Source organism: Hypanus sabinus, chromosome 2 (assembly GCF_030144855.1).
Source record: "Hypanus sabinus isolate sHypSab1 chromosome 2, sHypSab1.hap1, whole genome shotgun sequence".
Classification (NCBI taxonomy): Eukaryota; Metazoa; Chordata; class Chondrichthyes; order Myliobatiformes; family Dasyatidae; genus Hypanus; species Hypanus sabinus.
Window position 1 is genome coordinate 164,868,107 of NC_082707.1, and position 21,479 is coordinate 164,889,585.

The 21,479-nt window shown below is 40.2% G+C and overlaps 1 protein-coding gene across 2 annotated transcripts in view; it reads right to left on the minus strand.

The window, feature by feature from the left end:
- Window positions 1-791: 791 nt before the first annotated feature.
- The window catches only part of kif26ab (kinesin family member 26Ab), a 194,160-nt gene continuing 173,472 nt past the window's right edge, over window positions 792-21,479 (minus strand). The window contains exons 13-16 of one of the 2 annotated variants that reach the window (XM_059958451.1): window positions 4,944-5,137; window positions 4,445-4,468; window positions 4,152-4,302; window positions 792-2,206 (exon numbers count right to left, since the gene is read on the minus strand). In XM_059958451.1, coding sequence (XP_059814434.1) covers window positions 2,028-2,206; window positions 4,152-4,302; window positions 4,445-4,468; window positions 4,944-5,137 — 548 coding nt within the window. In that variant the 3' untranslated portion in view covers window positions 792-2,027. The remainder of the gene's footprint in view (window positions 2,207-4,151; window positions 4,303-4,444; window positions 4,469-4,943; window positions 5,138-21,479) is intronic. The other variant, XM_059958457.1, reaches the window with a different exon arrangement.

Below are 21,479 nucleotides of genomic sequence, written 5' to 3' on the forward strand. Positions count from 1 at the left end.
TTGGCTTTCTTATGGTAAATGCAAGGGTTTCCTGGGAAGTCTGTCTGTTACATACCTTTCCAGACTTCCCTTCCACCCCTACTCTAGAGCAATCAACTCCCCATGGTGTCAACCTCTCTCTGATCCCCTACTCTATGTGGGACAGGCAGGTGCTTGGAGAAATAATCCTCTCTCTAACCACAGACCTGCCTTCACTACCCTCCCCTTGACTCTCCACCCCCTAACCCACTCCCCACCACTTCATAAGTTGGTCTCCTCTCTCTGATGCTTCAGTCTCAGGATGATTCTGTCTCCAACATTACTCCCCCCAGCAATATATTCTCTAATCCTAACCCCGTTCCCTCTTTGACCCCCCCCCACCTCCACAGATAACCTTTTCTCCAATACCCTCACTAACCTCCAGTACCTAACCCCAAGATATCCTCCCATCTTTATTCCTATATCTTCCTTCTGTTTTTTCTCATTTTCACCTCTTTGTCTACATCTTAGGCTTTGTATGACTCCAACTATGCCCAAATCTGATTAAGAATCAACAGCTTGAAACATTGACTCCATCCAACCCTGCCCAAACTAATGACTTCTTCAAGTACCTTCTACTCTTGTTTTGGATGTCCAGCACTCACAGTATTCTGTTTCTAACACTGGAAATTTTGACTTTTCTGCAGTTGTGCAATCTAAGAAAAACAGGTGCCAAACTAGAAGTTCCATAAAGATTATCATTAACGTCTGATAGTAAAATATTGGATCTTTATGCAAAATTTTAATTATGAAACAGAAATATTACTGCCAGTCAATGTCATTTATTCACAGATAAAACTAATGTCACTACCATAATATACATTTATACAAAGATACTGAAAAAAATGTACAAATAATATTGTCAGAAAATATCATCCGCAATGAACTGTGATCCCGTATTTATTATTTCTTTATGTAAAATTGTTGTTGTTTGGCAATATTTGTAACAATAATTGCTTTTGGCCAGTATTAAAATGAAAAAGAAACTGTACATAAACTTCTATGCAGTGTGTTCACATGTAAATACATCTTCTATCAAATTTGCTTTTTTGGGTAGTAATCCTGAGATGCAGTATCTTTCAATGACAGAGTCAATACTGTTATTATTTTGTATACCTGTTTTTGGTTTTAAAAAAGAGTATATAAATTTGATCATTAATAACTTACAATATTGTAATCATTGTGCAGTCACTTTGTACTCGCAGTGAATCATGGCTGTGAGGGTCGCCTCAGATCAGTTGGCACAGTGAGCTCTTTGCCGATATATTTATTACTGGCTTAAAAAACTAGGAATTTCATTCTGCACTTCTGTTCCAGTAGCAACGTGTACAAAGAAATAACCCAAAAACAGACAAAATTCCATATAAAAACATCTTCAAAAATCATTACATTTCATTACATGCTTAGATGAATGAAACTTTAAACACTATTAAAACGGAATACCATGAAATATTATTATACACAAGAACATTGTAAAATTGAAAAGGTAAAGATGGCTCTCCTTTCAATGAGAAGGCAAAGTCAAAGATGTGAACATAATTTACTTATTGCTTTGCTACAACGAAAGTTTTTACATGTATCGTATAAATACAATATACATTATAAAATAAGCAATTTGTTTCAATGTTTATTTAGGTATGCTGGTTTCTTTACTAGCACCAATGCAGATAAGTCAAGTGAATCAAAAAGGCACTTTAAGGTTTTACAGTTCTTTGTTCTTCTTGGTTTATGTTGCCTTCTTTCTTCCTTTGGGGAAAGGAAATTGTCCGCATGAACAGTTTAAGCTTTCATTCTCTTTCAACTCGGAGGCACAGTATTGATTTACACAGCTCACCATCAAGATTCATTGCCACCATATCAGCTCACCTTCAACGTTCTCTTGCACTTCCTTCTGTCTCAGCATCACCAACCCTCGCTCAAACACAATTCCTTTAAGCACTTTTCCTTCACGTGCTGCCTATTTTCATGGTAGAATAACCCTTCTCATGTTCTCCCATTAGCTGTCTTCTTTACACTTGCACTTCCCTTGGACCGTCATTCACATCAGTGATCACACCAATATCAAAACAAGTCACCATCATTATCCTTGCCTTGCACAGGTTGACTCGCTGCTCCAGCTCCTCAGTTACCTCTTCCAGTGCCTCCAGGTACTCCAGAGACTCTTCATCCAGATCCACATCAATTTCAACTGTTGACAGAGAGAGTACAAGTAAATCAAGCAAACAGAAGAATAGTGCATATAAAAAGTCTTTAGCATTCTGATGGAGCATGGGAAACATCAATAGCTCTCCCATCTCAGTGTCACAAGATTGTACTCTGGACACTTGAGGCTAGAAGTCGATGTTAACGCAACAGCTTAAGACTGACAATTTATTCTTTGGAAACCCACGGGCCATCACCCTCACACTGTAATGTAAGAAATGATGAAGCTTTTCCTTTGTCCAATGCATAACGCAGCCAGGATACTGAACATTACAATTCTTGTGTTGATGTACAATTTTCAGATATCTATCATTTTAAGCTGTTTGAGAACACTGCTTAGCAGCCTCTGTAAATCTAGAGGAACAATGCATGAATCAGATTAGTTGGGGGAGATGTTCCAGAGGGGATGTAATGATTCACCAGTGTAACATTGGCAAGAGATCAGTATAAACCCAGACACTGAGGCCTCAACCAGTATTTTAATGTTTATAGTTGCCTCTTTGAGTCTTCTGGCATCCTTACAGCTCCTTTCAAAAATCCCCACAGAAAATGCAGGCAATCATTACTTTGTCACAGGATTTGTATTTGAAACAACATATTGGACAAGTGAATCCATTGTGCAATTACTCACAGAAACAGCAGATACATCACTTCTATATTCTGCAAAAATGCAGCTTTTTCTCTGTTCATTTTTATTCTTTAGCCATGTGATATATTCATGACAAATAACCAGAAAATCCATGGCATCCTAGCCACAGCATAAGTTAAGTATAAAATTTGTGAATTCGTCATCCTTGATTTCTTTGATATCTCAGCACGGCAGACAACTCAGTAAGCCACATTTACCCAGAGGAGGTGTCTCTGACAACTAAATATGGAATGATGACTGAGGTGAGTGATCATGATTTCCACCACAAACAAAACTGATAACATCAGTAAAGTAGCAGCACAGCTTCCTCACTGCAAACCCAAATACTCATCCTCACAACCACTGTACTGGATCTCTGAAAGAATCTAGCCTCCAGGTCACATAAGGGACAGAAATTAATCCCATTGGCAAGGACATTAGGGTCAATGTTCTTAATGATCTGAAGCCGCGTGAACAACTCAACCACGTTCACCTACACCTCTTCCCCACCAGGGACATCTGGAATGAATTTGCACTCTAACAAGAACTACTACCAGCAGTGTGTAACAAGTTACTGCTGGATACTCTGGCAGTTTCAGGGTCAGGGGTCAGCAATATCAACTCCACTAGCCTTATTGCTACAGTTAGCTCAAGGGCAACTCCTGATGCCCTGAACAGTTGCCTACCTGTCACTCTTGAATTGGCCATTAGAATTTACATTTTGATCTTTTCTGTGACATTATTTATTTGTTTCTTTGCAATCATTAAAGGTTACCAATGCCTTTCCATAGATATAAGATTCTGCTGATAAATCAAAATTATCAATGAACCCGGAATAAGCATTGCACACTGTCCACTAAATGCGTAATATTAATGCTTAAATAATTCTTTTGCTGCTCATCCTTGGTCTGATTGGGCTCTTCCTTTGTGAAACAAACTATTATTCAAAATTCCAAATAAAGCACGCCAATCACATTTACATACAGTCCACAGTTCCCTCCCGAAGCTCTGACAAGTGAATACTCACTTTATAGAGATTTGCACCTGGATTCACCGATGGATGATACGGTTTTTTTTTTCAGAAACTGCTTGGGCATATCCTTTGCATCTTTTTAGCTTTACCCCTGGGCTTAGATACACGTGTGCATTTTCACATACTGTAACATTGCAAATTTGCTGCTTGCTGTATTTGCAATTTGATTGGAATGTAAAATAAATCAAACTGGCATTTATATAAAGATACAGGCCTATCTTTGTCATTCTGCTTTCTAATGGAACAGTGGAAGCCATGTGGTGCACTTACACTCTGAATTCCATTTATTCGGATCCATCATCAGCCTGTCCTTGGCTTGCTCCAGCTCCTTTGTCAAAAACTCATGCTTTGCCTTTAACTCTCGAATCCGTTGCTGCCGCTTCTCCAACACCTTCAGCTTCAAGTTGAAGTACATCAGACCCTGAGAGGATATAAACAAATGCCTCACGTCAAAGCCCATGTAGAGCAAAAGCAAATCAGTTGAAATTTTCACTCTGCATTTTTGAGAACTCAGAAGACAAATAAAAGTGTATCAGGAGAAGGAAATCATCTGAGGATCTCACCTCATCGACATCTTGAAAAGATTCCTGTGACGTTAAAGGCAAGAGAGAATAAAGTTAGCCTGACATATACTTCAGAAGGGATATGGCATTTGTGTACAATACAACAACTTGGGAACAAATCTAATTATCGTACTGTTGCTGCATTTTAACTTCAAATAGCACACCTATTCTCATCTGTAAAGGAGTTAATGATGCCGAATCTGAATGGCTATAAAGTGTGATAAACCAGGAAAGGCTGCCAAGACTCATTGATAACATATTCATGGATTTCTTTCATTTATACAATCTTTCCTGACTAAGCATGATTAATAGGGAATAGTAATGATTTTTATCTCCTCTTTGTAAGGGCACTCCAACATATGCATAATAAAATTAATAATTATAGCAATTTAATTGCAGTCAATCTCCTGTATGTAATTGTACTTCATCTCCATTTAAGCAGCCATTCTACACTGCTGCCGAAATTTAGATTGTCTCAACTCGCAGTAAATGTACTGACCTCAGTCTCTTCTTGCCTACATCTCTGTAACAGCTCCACATCATCGATTTCATAAACCTTAATTTCAAACGATTCCTTCAGGGTGCCCGGTAGAGGTGGCAGGTCCACCCACTGCCCAGTGGTGCCCGTTGGCTTCCGTCCCAGAGAAGAGGTATCGGGCAGAGGGGCTGGAATCAGCCGACGCCGCTGAGTACCTATAAGAGAAAGATTAGCCCTCTGTTTACTGAATCAACTGCTGCAAGATCAGCCCTCGACCTACTACGCAGTGGCAACAATCTCCAAACTAAATTTGCAGGAAAGTTTGCTGCAATCCACACTACTGTATTGGAACAGTATCTTCACCTTGACCAGTGTTCACTCTGAGCCAGTCAAATTTTACAAGTCAGATTTAAATCTACCACTGTACAATTTATACAATATTGCCAATATCTGAATACATCTGAAAGTCCATCTGATGTACTACATCAACAATTCTAATACACAAAGCACTTTATCACATAAAGAGTTAATTCTGCCCATTGTGACTGTAGCAGCTCTTTCAAAGGGTTTCACAAATAAGTCCACTGTCTTGCTTGTCTCCCACAGGGTACAATATCTTGTTTTTAGGTACAATTCGAAACACATAGTTTTTCCAGAATCTGACACGCATAGTGACACTCTGTTTAAGTGATACAACCAATATTCTGGAAAACAAAACTAATACTTTAACTTGACATAAAAAAGCTTGACACCAATTGCTTTTCTTATTATTGAGCCATAACCAGCAATCTGAAATTTCTTCAACTCTCTTGACATATTGGACAGGATTACTAGAAATCTAATCCAGTAGGAATCAGCCTGTTTTCAGCGACAGCATTCTCTCTGCTGGGTCTGGAGTTAGTGGGCTTGCAGAAAGTGCTGCATAGTCAGAGTCCCTTTTTTTGAATGAGACATTAAACCAAGGATACGCCTGTCTGTGGGGGTGTATGCAAAAGACCCATACCACTATGTAAAGGAGAGATGGCTAGCACCCAGCTCTCAAGCAAGCACCAAAATGAGATTATAAGATCACAAGGGCAACCAGGGATGGGTAATAAATGCTGATTTAGCTGACTACACCCTCATCCCATAAATGAATAAATAAACAAAAAACTCACGCTACTCATCATGGGATCTTGCTGTTGAAATTGGCTACATTATAACACTGCCTATGCTTGAAAAGTTATTGCTAGTTCTAGAGCAACTTGGGACAATGTGTGAGATGACATATCACGGCAAGTCTTGAGGTTGAGTTACTGCCCATTGCTCCCATTCACTCCTGACCTCCAGAGCTGCACAGAGTTTGCACGACCAAGTGAATTTCCTGAATGCTCAGGTTTCCTTCCAAAATTTGTAGGCTAATAGCCGAGAGTAGCTGGATGGCAGGAGAATAAGGGTGGAATTGAGAACATTTGGAGGCACTCAGTTGGTCGGCAGCATCTGTGAAGGCAAATGAATGGTTGAAGCCTTGAGTCAAGGTGCAACATTCAAAATCTTCTGAGGGTTGGAATGGGTGATGGGAGTAGAGAACTCAACGTGGCTGATGTTGCATCAGTAATTGGAAATGAAAATGTCAAGATGGCGTAGAAGGTCAGAAAGGGGTGTGAAGAAGAAAGAGTAGTTAAGAAGATGGAACAAAAGGACAGAGTTGATAAGCATGTAAGACAAATAGGGACACAGTGGATTTGATATGATTGTTCTGAGAGCTGGTATAGGCTCTAAATCATTGAATATAGGATAAACATGAGAGATATTTATGAGAGATAAGATAAACATGGCTTTTATTGCTAGGGGGATGGAGAATAAGAACAGGGAGGTCTTACTGCAATTGTACCGGGTATTGGTGAGACCACACCTGGAGTACTGTGTGCAGTTCTGGTGTCCATATTTAAGAAAGGACATACTGGCTCTCGAGGCAGTGCAGAGAAGGTTCACTAGGTTAATTCCGGGGATGGGTGGGTTGATGTATGATGAGAGGTTGAGTAGATTGGGACTCTACTCATTGGAGTTCCGAAGAATGAGAGGCGATCTTATTGAAACATATAAGATTGTGAAGGGGCTTGATCGGGTGGATGCGGGCAGAATGTTCCCAATGATGGGTGAAACTAGGACTAGGGGGCATAATCTTAAAATAAGGGGATGCCGTTCCAGGACTGAGATGAGGAGAAATTTCTTCACTCAGAGGGTAGTGGGGCTGTGGAATTTACTGCCCCAGAGAGCTGTGGAAGCTACTACACTCAATAAATTCAAAACGGAGATAGACATTTTCCTGGATAAAAATGGCATTAGGGGATACGGTGAGTGAGCAGGTAAGTGAACATGAGGCTAGGTTTAGATCAGCCATGTGATCTCCTGGACCAGTTTTCAATAGCCTGGATGGGTCAGAGAGGAATTTTCCAGATTTTTTCTCCTCAATTGGCAAATCGTTTTTTTTTCCCCGGGTGATCACATGGGTTTGGGTGGGATGAATAATAAAATAAAATGGGCAGCATGGTGCCCTGTTGGTTGGCACTGTTGCCTTGTGAGATTCGGTGAAAACTAGAGTTAAGATTGGATCAGCCATGATCGTGTTGAATGGCGGAGCAGGCTTGAGGGGCCGATTGGCCTACTCCTGCTCCTATCTCTTATGTTCTTATATCTATATCTATGACATAGGTAAGATTGAGAACAAATTTTCCATGGGACAACAGAAAATATATGCCTTCAAGTGCAAATTTCTTCCAAGATAATGAATAGAATGGCATTTGATGCCAAAGTTTTGGTAAGGAGTGATGCAGGATTACTGAATACGTACACAACGCTGGAAGAACTCAGCAGGTCAAGCAGCATCCGTGAGAAAAGAGTAGCCAACGTTTCGGGCTGAGACCATTCATCCCTTCAGGAATCCTGATGAAGGGTCTCGGCCAAAACGTTGGCTACTCTTTTCTCATGGATGCTGCCTGTCCTGCTGAGTTCTTCCAGCGTTGTGTACGTTTTCTTTCATCCACAGCATCTGCAGTTGTATTTTTGTGTTTTGATGCAGGATTACTATCTGGTGCATTAGCTTTCAGTCATTGCATGCCTGATTGAAATTCTTTCAAATACACTCAATTGATAAGGCTTGGTTCGTGTGATTTTCTCTACCTGTTAGGTTTGCCTGAGGGCTTGGAAGAGGAATTTTCTTGCCCCCTTCTCCTCTCTTGGACTTGGACACTTTTTTTGCCCCTCTCAGGAAATGACATCTGTGGGGGCGCTCATAAATTCATAGACGTTTACTATGTTTAAGCAGGTACTTTGTCCATCATGCACATCGTAGCGACCTCCAGTCATCATGAAGGGTGTCTTAATGGATGAACTGGTCTTTAACTGCCTGTCAGTTTCACTCATTCACAAGTAACACTGTGCAATGAAACAGGCTTTCCAAAAGCCTTATCCGGGGACTAAAACCAGCATTACTTCAAGCTGCATAATCGTTGACAAAAATTAGCAGCAGACAAAAGAGATAAATTCATTTGAGATGATGCGTGGACACTGTCATGTTTAGAAAGACTGGCAGCACATTTAGGAAACTACATGACAATAATGACATTTACCATTTCAGTGAACATTGGAAACATGCAAATACAGAAATCATTAAAATATTGAGGTATTTGACATGCAATTAGTTCATATATACAAAACCCCATAAATATATTCATTTTACATACTAAAATTAGCCCCCATGCTAACATCATTTTGATCCTGCCTGCAACAATAAATCAAACATCCATTCAGAACCTTTATTTCTTGCTTTGCTATTCTGATCACCAGAAGAGTAGCATGCTGTGAGTTCAGTTGAATGATTTCTTGTAGCTTTCTCCTTCAATATATTTCACCATATTTCAAATATTCATGAAAATTAATTTGAACATGCAAAATTGATTTATAATGAATGTTTTCAGGGAGTAAACTGCAATTAAGGCTTTCTTCTCCTGCCCACCACAATTTCAGTGGAAGAGCCCCAAAATTCTGCTTCTCTGGGATATTTAATAATCTTTCACCAGAGTCTGAATGGAGAGTGGTGAGTTCAATCCATTCATTGCAGCTCTTCTTTAATTACTATCATAGGTAATTTCTGTTAAATTGCCAAGGGGTTCATAACCCTCTGAGCAGTGTTTAGTGAAAACATCAGAAATATTAAGATACAAGTTCACTTCAGAAATTGAAGGGCATTTGCAACTCAAGGACCAAGAATTAGATGTGCAATGCCAATCCACGCTTCAAAGAAAGCACATGATTAAAGTTGGGAATTAAAGGATGGCTTTGCTAGCAATATCCATACCACTGCCATAAATGAAAAAGGAAATTACAAGCAGGATGTTAAGGGATATTCTTTGCATATTCATTATTTATCTGATTTGGTTATGCCACATATTAATTATGATTATTGAATGATTAGTAAATGGAAGGATCCAAGTTTTGCCTAAAAGTATTCAGTCCTCATATGGAGTAGATTTTGAAATTATCTTTAGTTATAAAGATCATGAGAAGGACATGTAGTCCATCTTATAAACTAACCAACTTCATTACCAAATATTGCATCAAATTTTTGCTCTACCTCCCAGACTCCACCATTTGCCAGAAAATTCTATCTGTTTTGTGACGATTGATAAACCTGAGTGGAGAGAGAGAGAGAGAGAGAGAGAGAGAGAGAGAGAGAGAGAGAGAGAGAGAGAGAGAGAGAGAGAGAGAGAGAGAGAGAGAGAGAGAGAGAGAGAGAGAGAGAGAGAGAGAGAGAGAGAGAGAGAGAACTGCCTAAGCTGGGTGCTTCTGCTGATCAGTTATTATTGCCCTCCCGCAAACTCTGCAAGATTCTTCTGAGGTAAGTGCTGGAGGTCAAATCCATTACAGTGAAATGAACAAAATTAGTTTCTAATTGCTTTGAGACATTGAGGTCAGAGCCTCCAACAGATTATTCTGTGGATTACTCTCTTTGATAATATCCCTTAGTCTATTTGGGCTTTCCACAGAGCCTCGGTTATTGGAACAGCTTCCATTCAAAAATTACAAAGTGCTCTTGTAGCATTTACACCTCCACTCATATTATTGTACATGACAACAGCCATCGCATTTTCATATGGTCTTATAAATGGAGCATTTTGCAATATTTTCTGAGTAATGATAACCTACGATAGATTAATTGAGCTTTCCAGCACAGAGAGTTATTTTGGACCATCGTACCAGTGTCTGACTTAGGAGAGGGATCTCCAATCAATCCACTCATATCACACTTTAAATAACCACACAAGACACAGGTATGTTCAGCCACTTCCACAACACAAGTATATTTCAAATTAAAATAAATGTCAGAGAGATGTGTGAGCAATTTTAGAATTATCGAACAATTCGGATATCAATGTCAAGTGTGAAGATAAAGGTTTAGGAGATTTATTTCCTCTTCCCTCCTCTTGCTGCTTTATAATTGCTTTTCATATCCATTATCAATCAATCAGTTACAACTAACACAATTCAAATAATTGCATTCTATACAAATGTTAATGGAAAGAGGTGCAATGAATTGGTTGTACAACGTCATAAAGTATTGTAAACACCAGCAAGGTTTGGCACTGTGCATGTAATATATTCAGTTTTTCACCAAGGTTATTATCTGTGAGAAAAAGGTGACTGAACTGGGTTAACAATTCACATAATGCTGTCTTCAAGATGGTGTTTAAAATTTCTACACTGTCTCACAAATTCTTTTATTATCCTAAACTGAGTCCTGTCAGCTAGCAATGTAGGAGGCCATGACATCCACACTTTGGATACTTCTTCAAATCCAACACAACTCGTGCACTTGATGAAAGGGCAATAATTTCCTCATGGTATATAGATCATGGTTCTACATTATTTTCCCAGAAAGTATGTTCCCATAGTTGTACAAAATGCTTGCATGCATTTTGCCAACCTGTATGAGCTGCCTCTTCTCAACTACCATACCTCAATATCCAACATCCATACTGTAATAAGAGAGGAGACTAATTCAAGATGAGGGTAAAAACAATGTCTCTGGATCCCATGAAAGACACTGACTTGCTAAAATACATCCCATTCAAACGAAAATGGATTCAGGCTCCCGGTTCTGTGTGCTATTACCTTACTTTTAATCATTTATTCCAAAGGCCACAATTACTCCAAGGCATAAGGTTGCCCACACATTTTCACTTCATGACTAAATATTACATTTACAAACTATACATGAATTCAAACATAGCATAGAGCCAACTTTGTCAGCCCTTCTCATCATGTAAAGCAACATAACCCTCCTGTGGTTTCACTGGTGACAAACATAAACAGCCCATACCAATGGGATTTACAATTTTTTCACTTTCTGGATCTAGCCCAGGGCAGTGTTCCTTCAGCCTTCTTGTAAATAACAGTTTTACAGACTTTCTGCACCTCTCTGGCCAACATTATCTGTCCCCTGTCCTGAGAATAGGTTCACAGTCAGGAGCTTCATCAACTGTGAGATGCATTGCTATGTTGATGTTGTACTCTCAACCTCAGAGCAGCTAAACACTGCAAACACAGCACGTTTAATTAAACAAAAATTGACAATCTGTCCTTCAGTATAAAATATTCAGGTACAGCTGGAGGAGTTCCAATTACATCATGCAGCTGCTTTACAACTATGCAAGTGAGGTATTACCTAAAGTTTCTTCATGTCCTTTCAAGGAAATATTCCTCCTAGCAGACAAATGGCTCAAGTTGACAGGTCATCTGCAGCTTCTCATCCCTGCTCCCACACCCAGAAATATCCTAATCTGCCTTCACCTCAGTTTCACTTATACCGCATAGTGTGGAATGTTCTAGAGAGTTATGAATTAAACCCTCTCAGTCCTGAATCATGTAATTTCTGTATGAAGGCAACTTGTATCAATATTCTAGTCACATAAAGTTCTTAAATCATAGAAATCTTAGAGCCACAGGAATTTTATAACACGGGACACCATATTGCCTGTTGTGTTTATGGATGTAACCCGTCACTGGACGAATATTTCACAATCTTATTGGTCCAAGTTCTGTTAAGGTAAAAAAAAATCTCAATATTATGCTTCCTTCCTTTCATCCAGATGGGCGATTTGTACTGTTTTACAACTGCGACTCAAATTTGAATCTGTTTTGAAATCTGTTTCTTTTTGCTATTTTATTCTCCAAAATAGGTGTTACTTGCAGTCTGCAGATCTTCAGTAGGATATGGAATCATATAGCATAGAAACAGGCCGTCAGTTTTTCACATCCATGCTGGCTTTCCCTGCATTACAACTGATCTCTCTACACCTGGCTTATTCAATTGCCAGACTAAATGACTCATAAACCTAGTGATTGATCTAGTTCCTCCTCTTCCTCTGTCAATGAATTCCAGATATCAACCACTCACTGCATGAGAAACATACCCCTCAGATCACCTTTAAAACTCTTTGCCTCACCTTCAGAGTCAGAATCAAATTTAATATCACTGGCATATGTAATGAAATTTGTTGTTCTGTGGCAGTACATTATAATAAAAATTATAATGTACTTTGCAATACATTATAATAAAAAAACTACTAATTACAATGAGAAATAAATTAAACCAGGTGCAAAAAGAGCATTATCAAGAAAAAAGTAGTGACATACACAAAATGTTGGTGGAACGCAACGGGCCAGGCAGCATCTATAGGAAGAAGTACAATCGACGTTTCGGGCCGGGTCTTGTGTGTTGCTTGAATTTCCATTCTCTGCAGATATCCTCATGTTTGCGTTTTTTTTAAATAGTGAGGTAGTGTACATGGGTCCATCATCCATTCAGAAATCAGATGGCAGAAGGGAAGAGGCTGCTCCCAAACTGCCTGATGCGTATCGTCAGGCTTGCGTACTTCCTTCTTATTGTCACAATGAGCAATGAGATGAGGGCATGACCTGGGTGATGGGAGTCCTTAATGATTGATGCAGTCTTTTTGAGGCATCATCTTTTGAAGACATCCTCAGTGCTAGGAGGGCTAGTGAAACCATAAGACGATGACATAGCAGCAGAATTAGGCCATTCAGCCCATTGAATCTGCTCCACCATTTCATCACGACCGATCCACTTCCTTCTCAACCCTATTCTACTGCCTTCTCCCCGTAACCTTTCACACCCTGACTAATCAAGAACTCATCATCTTCTGCCTCAAATACACCCAACAACCTAGCCTCCAGTCACCTGTGGCAACAAATTCCACAGATTCACCACCCTCTGGCTAAAGAAATTCCTCCTCATCTCCATTCTAAATGTGCATTCTTCTATTCAGAGGCTGTGCCCTTTGGTCCCAGACTTCCTCATCATAGGAAGCATCCTCTCCACATTCACTCTGTCTAGGCATTTCCATGTTTGATAGGTTTCAATGAGATCCCTCCTCATTCATCTTAAATTCTAGTGAGTAAAGGCCCAAAGGTTCTCATGAATGTCAGCATGTTCTTTCTTAAATATGGGGCCCAAAACTGCTCACAATACTCCGTGAGACCCCACCAGTGCTTTGTAAACCCTCAGCATTATATCCTTGCTTTTATATTCTGGTCCTCTCAGAATGAATGCTAGCATTGCATTTGCCTTCCTCTCCACCAACTCAAACTGCAAATTAACCTTCAAGGAATCCTGCACAAGAATCCTCAAGTCCCCTTGCACCTTGGATTTTTGAATTTTCTTCCCATTTAGAAAATCGTCTATGCTTTTGCTCCTTCTTCCAAAGTGCATGACCAAACTCTTCCCAACACTGCATTCCATTTGCCTCTTCTTTGACCATTCCCTTAATCTGACCAGGACCTTCGGCAGTCTTCCTGCTTCCTCAGCCTGCCTCTCCATTTATCTTTGTATCGTCTGCACATTTGGCTACAAAGCCACTAATTCCATTAGCCAAATCATTGACATACAACGTAAAAAGAAGCACTCCTATGACCCATGTGGAACACCACTAGTCATGGGCAGCCAATCAGAAAAGGCTCCCTTTATTCACACTCTTTCCCTCCTGCTAATTTGGCAATGCTCTATCCATGCTAATATCTTTCCTGTAATACCATGGGCCCTTACCTTGTTAGGCAGCCTCTTGTGCATCATCTTGTCAAAGGCCTTCTGAAAATCCAAGTACACAACCGATTCTCTTTTGAGTATCCTGCCTGTTATTTCCTCAAAGAATTCTAACAGATTTGTCAGGCAAGACTTTCCCTTAAGGAACCATGCTGACTTTGGCCTATTTTATCAAGTGCCTCCAAGTACCCCGAAACTACATCTTTAACAATCATCTCTAACATCTTACACAACTGACTGAGGTCAGTCCAACAGGCCTATTCATTCCTTTCCCTGCCTCCCTCCCTTCTTAAAGAGTGGAATGGCACTTGCAATTTTCCAGTCCTCCGGAAACCTCACAGAATCTACTGATTCTGGAACGATTGTTACTAATACTACCACATTACTAGTACTCATGATGGAGTTGGCAGAGTTTGCACCTTTCTGCAGCTTAAACCCGTGTCCCTACTATAGGATACTCCTACCACAGAAAAAGATTTTGACTATGTATCCAATTTATGCCTCTCAATCTTATATACTGTATGTCACTCAGATCACCCCGTTGTCTCCCTCGTTCCATAAACAACAAGTACCGCCTATCCAATCTCACCCCATAATCCATATTCCCCAATCCAGGCAACATCCGTGTGAGTCTCTGCTGCACTCTCTCCAATGCAGCCACATGGTATTCTTCCTGGAGTGCCTTGCGCTGAAATCAATGTAAAGGATCAACATTCCTTCTTTCATCTATTTTCCATGTTTGTTGTGTATTTGCAATTTCCAATATGAATAGTATGGATAAAATTAGAATCAATTATGCCAACAATGTAACTATCAGCTCAATGCAATGCACACTGACTCTTATTGACTGATTGCACCCGAGCTATTACGCTGTAGTTCCTTATAGAACTGAACAGTGGAAGTGCATTTGTCATTCTTATGGCTACAGTTCAAGAGGGTGGTTCATCACTGCCTTCTCCAGGCCATTTAGAGGATCAGTTTAAAATACACTGGTAGATAATATTTCTAACTAGATTTTTTCTATTTAAATCAAGAAGAGTTGGTATGACAAATGTTCAAAGCTATATCATGATTGTGCACTTACTTACTCAATCAGGGGAGGTGGAAAATCTGATTAAATGTTATAGTTTAAGCATTCAAATAAAGTAAATTCAATTATCTGATTAGATGTTTCCCATGTGAAAATATTTTCCACCATCACATTAAACTGTTTGGAATTTACAAGCAAGTCAGCAGGTAGAAAAGAAACTACTTCTCAGATCCTTTAGGTGGTTTCTAAACCACCCACTTTGAGTCTTAAACCTATGCAGTTGGCTTTTATATATCTTTGCTTTGGTGAAAACTTTCTTAGTATCTAGCCTATTTATGCCCCTCTTAATTCTGTACACCTTTATCAAATCCTCCCTTCATTTCCTCCACTCAAGGAAAGCAAGCCCAGCTTATTTCGTCTCTCCACATAACTGAAACATTCCATCCCAGGCAACGAGAATCCCCATACAAACCCTCTCCATGTGAAACCAGACTGCACTCAATACCCCAGCTGGGGCTCAATTCCAAATGCATTTTGGGAGAACTAACAAGGCTATAACATTCCCAATGTGTGGTAGACTCCACAGGACTATTGACAATAAATGGACCTCAGCATTCAACTCCAAGGATCCCAAAGGTACAGGAAGAAAAATCAGTTAGGAAGGCAATTGGAATGCTTGCCTTCATTCATCAGGGCATAGAATATAAGAACTAACAGGACATGGTATGCCAGAGCCTTGTTAGTCCTCCTAAAGAATGTCACTTCTCAGGATTCATTTCCATCTGCCATCTGTCTGCCCATCTTATCAACTCATCTAGTTCCTCCTATAGTTCAAGACTATCGTCCTTACTATCAATACCACTATTAATTTTGTGTCACCTGTGAACTTATTAAGTGTATCTCTCTTTCACTGGTCACAAATCCATCTATGAGAATCTGGTACTGAAGATCATGAAGTCCTGTGGCAAAACGAACAAACTGAACAAGATAAACAAAGAAACATAGAAAACCTACAGCACAATACAGGCCTTTCGGCCCACAATGCTGTGCAGAACATGTACTTACTTTACAAATTACCCAGGGAGATCAAAAGCCCTCTACTTTTCTATGCTCCATGTACCTATCCAGGAGTCTCTTAAAAGACCTACCATATCCTCCTCCACTACTGTCACCGGCAGCCCATTCCACACACTCACCATTCTCTGCATAAAAAATTTACCCCTAACATCTCCTCTGTACCTAATTCCAAACATCTTAAAACTGTGCCCTCTCATCTTAGCCATTACAGCCCTGGGAAAAAGCCTCTGACTATCCACATGATCAATGATTTTCATCATCTTATACACCTCTATCAGGTCACCTCTCATCCTCCATCGCTCCAAGGAGAAAAGGACAAGTTCACTCAACTTTTTCTCGTAAGGCATGCTCCCCAATCAGGCAACATCCTTGGAAATATCCTCTGTACCCTTTCTATAGTCTCCACATCCTTCCTGTAGTAAGATGACCAGAAATGAGCACAGTACTCCAAATGGGGTCTGACAAGGGTCCTACATAGCTGCAACGTTACCTCTCAGCTCTTAAACTCAATCCCATGGTTGATGAAGGCCAATACACCATATGCCTTCCTAACCACAGAGTCAACCTGCACAGCAGCTTTGAGTGTCCTATGGACTCAGACCCCAAGATCCCTCTGATCCTCCGCACTGTCAAGAGTCTTACCATTAATACTATATTCTGCCATCATATTTGACCTACCAAAATGAACCGCCTCACACTTACCTGGATTGAACTCCATCTGCCACTTCTCAGCCCAGTTTTGCATCCTAACAATGTCCCGCTGTAACCTCTGACAGCTCTCCACACTATCCACCATAACCCCAATCTTTGTGTCATCAGCCAATTTATTAACCCATCCCTCCACTTCCACATCCAAGTCATTTATAAAAATCACAAAAAGGGGTGCCAGAACAGATCCCTGAGGCACATCACTGGTCACCGACCTCCAAGCAGAATATGACCCGTCTACAATCACTCTTTGCCATCTGTAGGCAAGCCAGTTCTGGATCCACGAAGCAGGATCCCCTTGGATCCCATGCCTCCTTACTTTCTCAATAAGGTTTGCATGAGGTACCTTATCAAATGCCTTGCTGGCATCCATATACAATACATCTACTGCTCTTCCTTCATCAATGTGTTTAGTCACCTCCTCAGAAAATTCAACCAGACTCATAAGGCATGACTTGCCTTTGACAAAGCCATGCTGACTAAGCACTGAAGTAAGACTCACTGGTCTATAATTTCTTGGGCTATCTTTACTCCCTATCTTGAATAAGGGAACATCATCTGTGACCCTCCAATCCTTTCAGTTAGTCCTGACAAAGGGTCTTGGCCCGAAACGTTGACAGTGCTTCTCCCTATAGATGCTGCCTGGCCTGCTGTGTTCCATCAGCATTTTGTGTGTGTTGTTTGAATTTCCAGCATCTGCAGATTTCCTCGTGTTTGCTCTTTAAATGCTTTCCTAACTGGTCTGTTCCTATCCCTCTCCAGTGCTATAGTAAAGGAGATAGAATTGTGCTTACTATCTTCAAAATGCTCTCCCACTGAGAGACCTGACACCTGACCAGGTTCATTTCCTAATACCAGATCAAGTGCAGCCTCTCGTCTTGTAGGCTTATCTACATATTGTGTCAGGATACCTTTCTGAACACACCTAACAAACTGCACACCATCTAAACCCCTTGCTCTAGGAAGATGCCAATCAATATTTGGGAAATTAAAATCTCCAACCACGACAACCCTCTTATTATTACACTGTTCCAGAATCTGTCTTCCTATCTGCTCCTCAATGTCCCTGTCACTATTGAACTGAATTCAGCTCTGATTACTGAGTGTTGTTTTATTAGCAGCAGTGAATGCCAGTTTAGAGCAAGCCCTGAAACCCCATTTGTCAGTTCTATCCTCTTTCCTCACGACCAGCCGCAGAAAAGTTCTGGCAAAACATATTAACAGAGCCCAATGATTGAAAATAAATTAGATTACTTTCCATCTAAAATATCAAAAGAGCACAATGGCCTAAATTTTGGACCGGTATTCTCCTGAAATATCACATCATAAAGGTGATTTTGATCTCTAAATTAAAGATTATATTTCCATGTTCTGTGATTTCAGTGGCTCGACCGCAACCGGTGCTTCCCTGTAGTTCTTAAGGGATGCTACATTTTCACAAGTGCCAGCGTTCAGATGAAATCCCTCAACTGGGCTCTCGCCGGAAGATGTAAAAGATTCTATGGAACTCTTTTGAAATTTGCAGTTCTCTTCAGTGCCCTACCCAATAGCTATTTTTCAGTCAGAATATCTAAAAGGAAAGATAATCTGGTTATTTAAAATAGAAACCCAAAAGGCTGGAAGGACTTTGTGAGTCAGGCAACAGCTGGAGAGCATTTCTCCGATTTCTGTTTTTATTTCAGATACCCAATCTTCTGCAGGTTACTAATTACCATCAGCTTGTCATTATCGCATTGTCATCTGTTGGATATTACGATGTTAAAATTGGCACATATAGCAATGCCTGCACTCCAAAGATGATTAAAGACACTAAAGAACTGTGGCAGATCTTTTCCTTTCTTCCCAAACCCCTCTAAACCTCCAGCCATACACAGGATCTGGACTTTTGGAAGTAAAGGATATTTCAAAGGTTACCTTAATATTTTAGGCAAGTCAACTTAAAAAATATTTGACAAATAACAAATGGATTTTAGCGCAACAAGTAACCAGCTTCAGGTAGAGCAGATTTAATGGGCTCAATGGCATAATTCCGCTCCTTTGTCTTATGGTCCAATATTAGCATGATCTAACCCGCTGAGTTAATCAGAGATTCAAAGGGACTTGGGAATCCTCGTACAGGATTCCCTAAAGGTTAATTTGCAGGTTGAGTTGGTGGTGAGGAAGGAAAATGCGATGTTAGCATTAATTTAAGGAGGACTAGAACATAAAAGCAAGGAGATAATGTTGAGGCCTATGAGGCACAGGTGAGGCCTCACTTGGAGTATTGTGAGCAGCTTTGGTCCACTTATCTAAGAAAGCATGCGCTGACATGGGAGAGGGTTCAAAGAAAGTTCACAGAAATGATTCCAGTATTGAAAGGCTTGTCATATGAGAAGTGTTTTAAGGCTCTGGATCTCTACTCACTGAAATTCAGAGGAATGAAACCTATTGAATGCTGAAAGGCCTTGATAGAGTGGATGTGGAAAGGATGTTTCCTACGGAGAAAGAGTATAGAACGAAAGGGCACAGCCTCAGAGTGAGTGGGTGGGTGGGTGGGTGGGTGGATGGGTGGATGATTGATTGATCCCAAAGGAAATTGCAGTGTCACAAAATTACAAGTGACATATATACAAATATTAGGAAAGAAGTAAGAAAGAATAAAAAAATAAATTACCTCAAACAGTCTAACAAGAGGTGGTATTCACTTCCCCAGCTATAGGTTGACTCATGATAGAGCCGAAAAGCCGAGGGTAAGAATGGCCTCATATGGCGCTCTTTGGAGCAGCGCAGTTGTCTCAGTCTATTACTAAAGTGCTTCTCTGTTTAGCCAACTTGGCATGCAGAAGGTGAGAAACATTGTCCAGAATTGCCAGGATTTTTCATAGGGTCCTTTGTTCTACCACAGCCTCCAGTATGTCCAGTTTGACTCCTGTAACAGAGCCAGACCTTCTAATCAGCTTATTGAGCCTGTTGGCATCACCCCTGTTGATGTTATTGCCCCAGCACACTACCGCATAGAAAATTGTACTGGTGACAACAGACTGGTAGAATGTGTGAAGGAGAGGCCCGCACACTCCAAAGGACCTCAGTCTCCTCAGGAAGTAGAAGCGACTCTGGCCTTTCCAGTACACAGCCCCTGTCTTGGTACTCCACTAAAGGCTGTCATCCAGGAGCAACCCCAGGTCCTTGAGGCCCTCACCATATCCACGTCTTCACCATCAATAGTATCAGGAAGCAATGTAGGTTTGGTCTTCCTAAAGTCCATCACCATCTCCCTTGTCTTACTGAATAGAGTGGCGTCCTTTTAGAACAAAGATAAGGAAGCCTAGAAGCCAACTGTGGAGGCCAAGTCTTTGGATATATTTCAGGCAGAGATTGATAGATTCTTGATTAGTCAGGACGTGAAGGGACACAGGGAAAAGGTAGGAGATTGGGGTTGAGAGAAAAATGGATCAGCCATGATATAGCAGAGCAGACCAGTGGCCAAATTCGGCTCCTATAAGTTATGATCTTATGAAGATTTTCCTATAAATCTGTAATTGCAGATTTTGCATTCTTTTGTTAATTTTCCTGTTGTAATATTTCTTTCTTTCTCTGCAACTGTCCTCATTAACAGATCAACCAAATTACTTCATCTACAGCTTATCCCGATGGCAAATTGGCCTCACTTGTTCAGATATCCTCTTTATCATATTCCTTCTTTCTCTACTCTTTCTGCAATTTAAAACTAACTTATTTTGTCTCTCCCCCCCAGTTTTAAAGAAGAGTCTTCACCCTGAAAAATGAACTGTTTTTCTTGCCACAGATGCTGCCTAACCAGCTGAGTGTTTCCAGCTTTCTCTGTATAGATTTCAGATTTCCAGCATCAACAGCATTTTTGATTTTACCTCACATATTAAATAGTATTTAAATATTACCCCCCCCACCACACCCCCAAACTTCTCTTAGTTCTCTACATATGCCATCATCATCCAGTTCTATGTTATTTCTCACAAAACTTTCTACCTCAACTTCTTCCGTCTTCCTTCTGCTGCTTTCCTCGTGTTATCTCAGTACAAACGATTTGTTCCAAACCCTGGTCAACGCTCAGCCCAAATTCCCCATTATTTCCATTCACATCGGATGCACTGCTTCACTCTCTCCCAACACATTCAAATCAATTTTTCTATTATTGTATTCAAAACCTTTCGTGGTCTCAGTCCATTTTAGCTCTGAGGCCTTCTCTTGCCCAGTGACACTGCCTGGAACCTATCCATGTTGTACTTCCTCTCCTCTTCCATAGCAACAATGGACAAATTCCTTTTGTCCAAATTTCTGGAATTCTCCTTCTAATTGTGTACAATTCTCCTGTACAATTTAACCTTTAACAACCCTGTCAATTATCTTGATAAATAAGAATGATACCTCAAAATTCTCATTCCCTTTTGTCATTTCTGTTTTCAAATTTATCCCCCAGAAATAACAGTGTGCATGTTTTTGAATATTTGTCTTTTATTTTAGCATTCATTTATATTTGGACGGACATCTGGCACGCACTTCAATTTACAATGTTTCAATTTCCAGGAATTCTCAGAAATCAAATTATTTTCAAATAATGAGAACTATCTGCTGGTGGCACTTGTACCTATAACATTTAATTCACTGAGCACAGCAAGAGTCC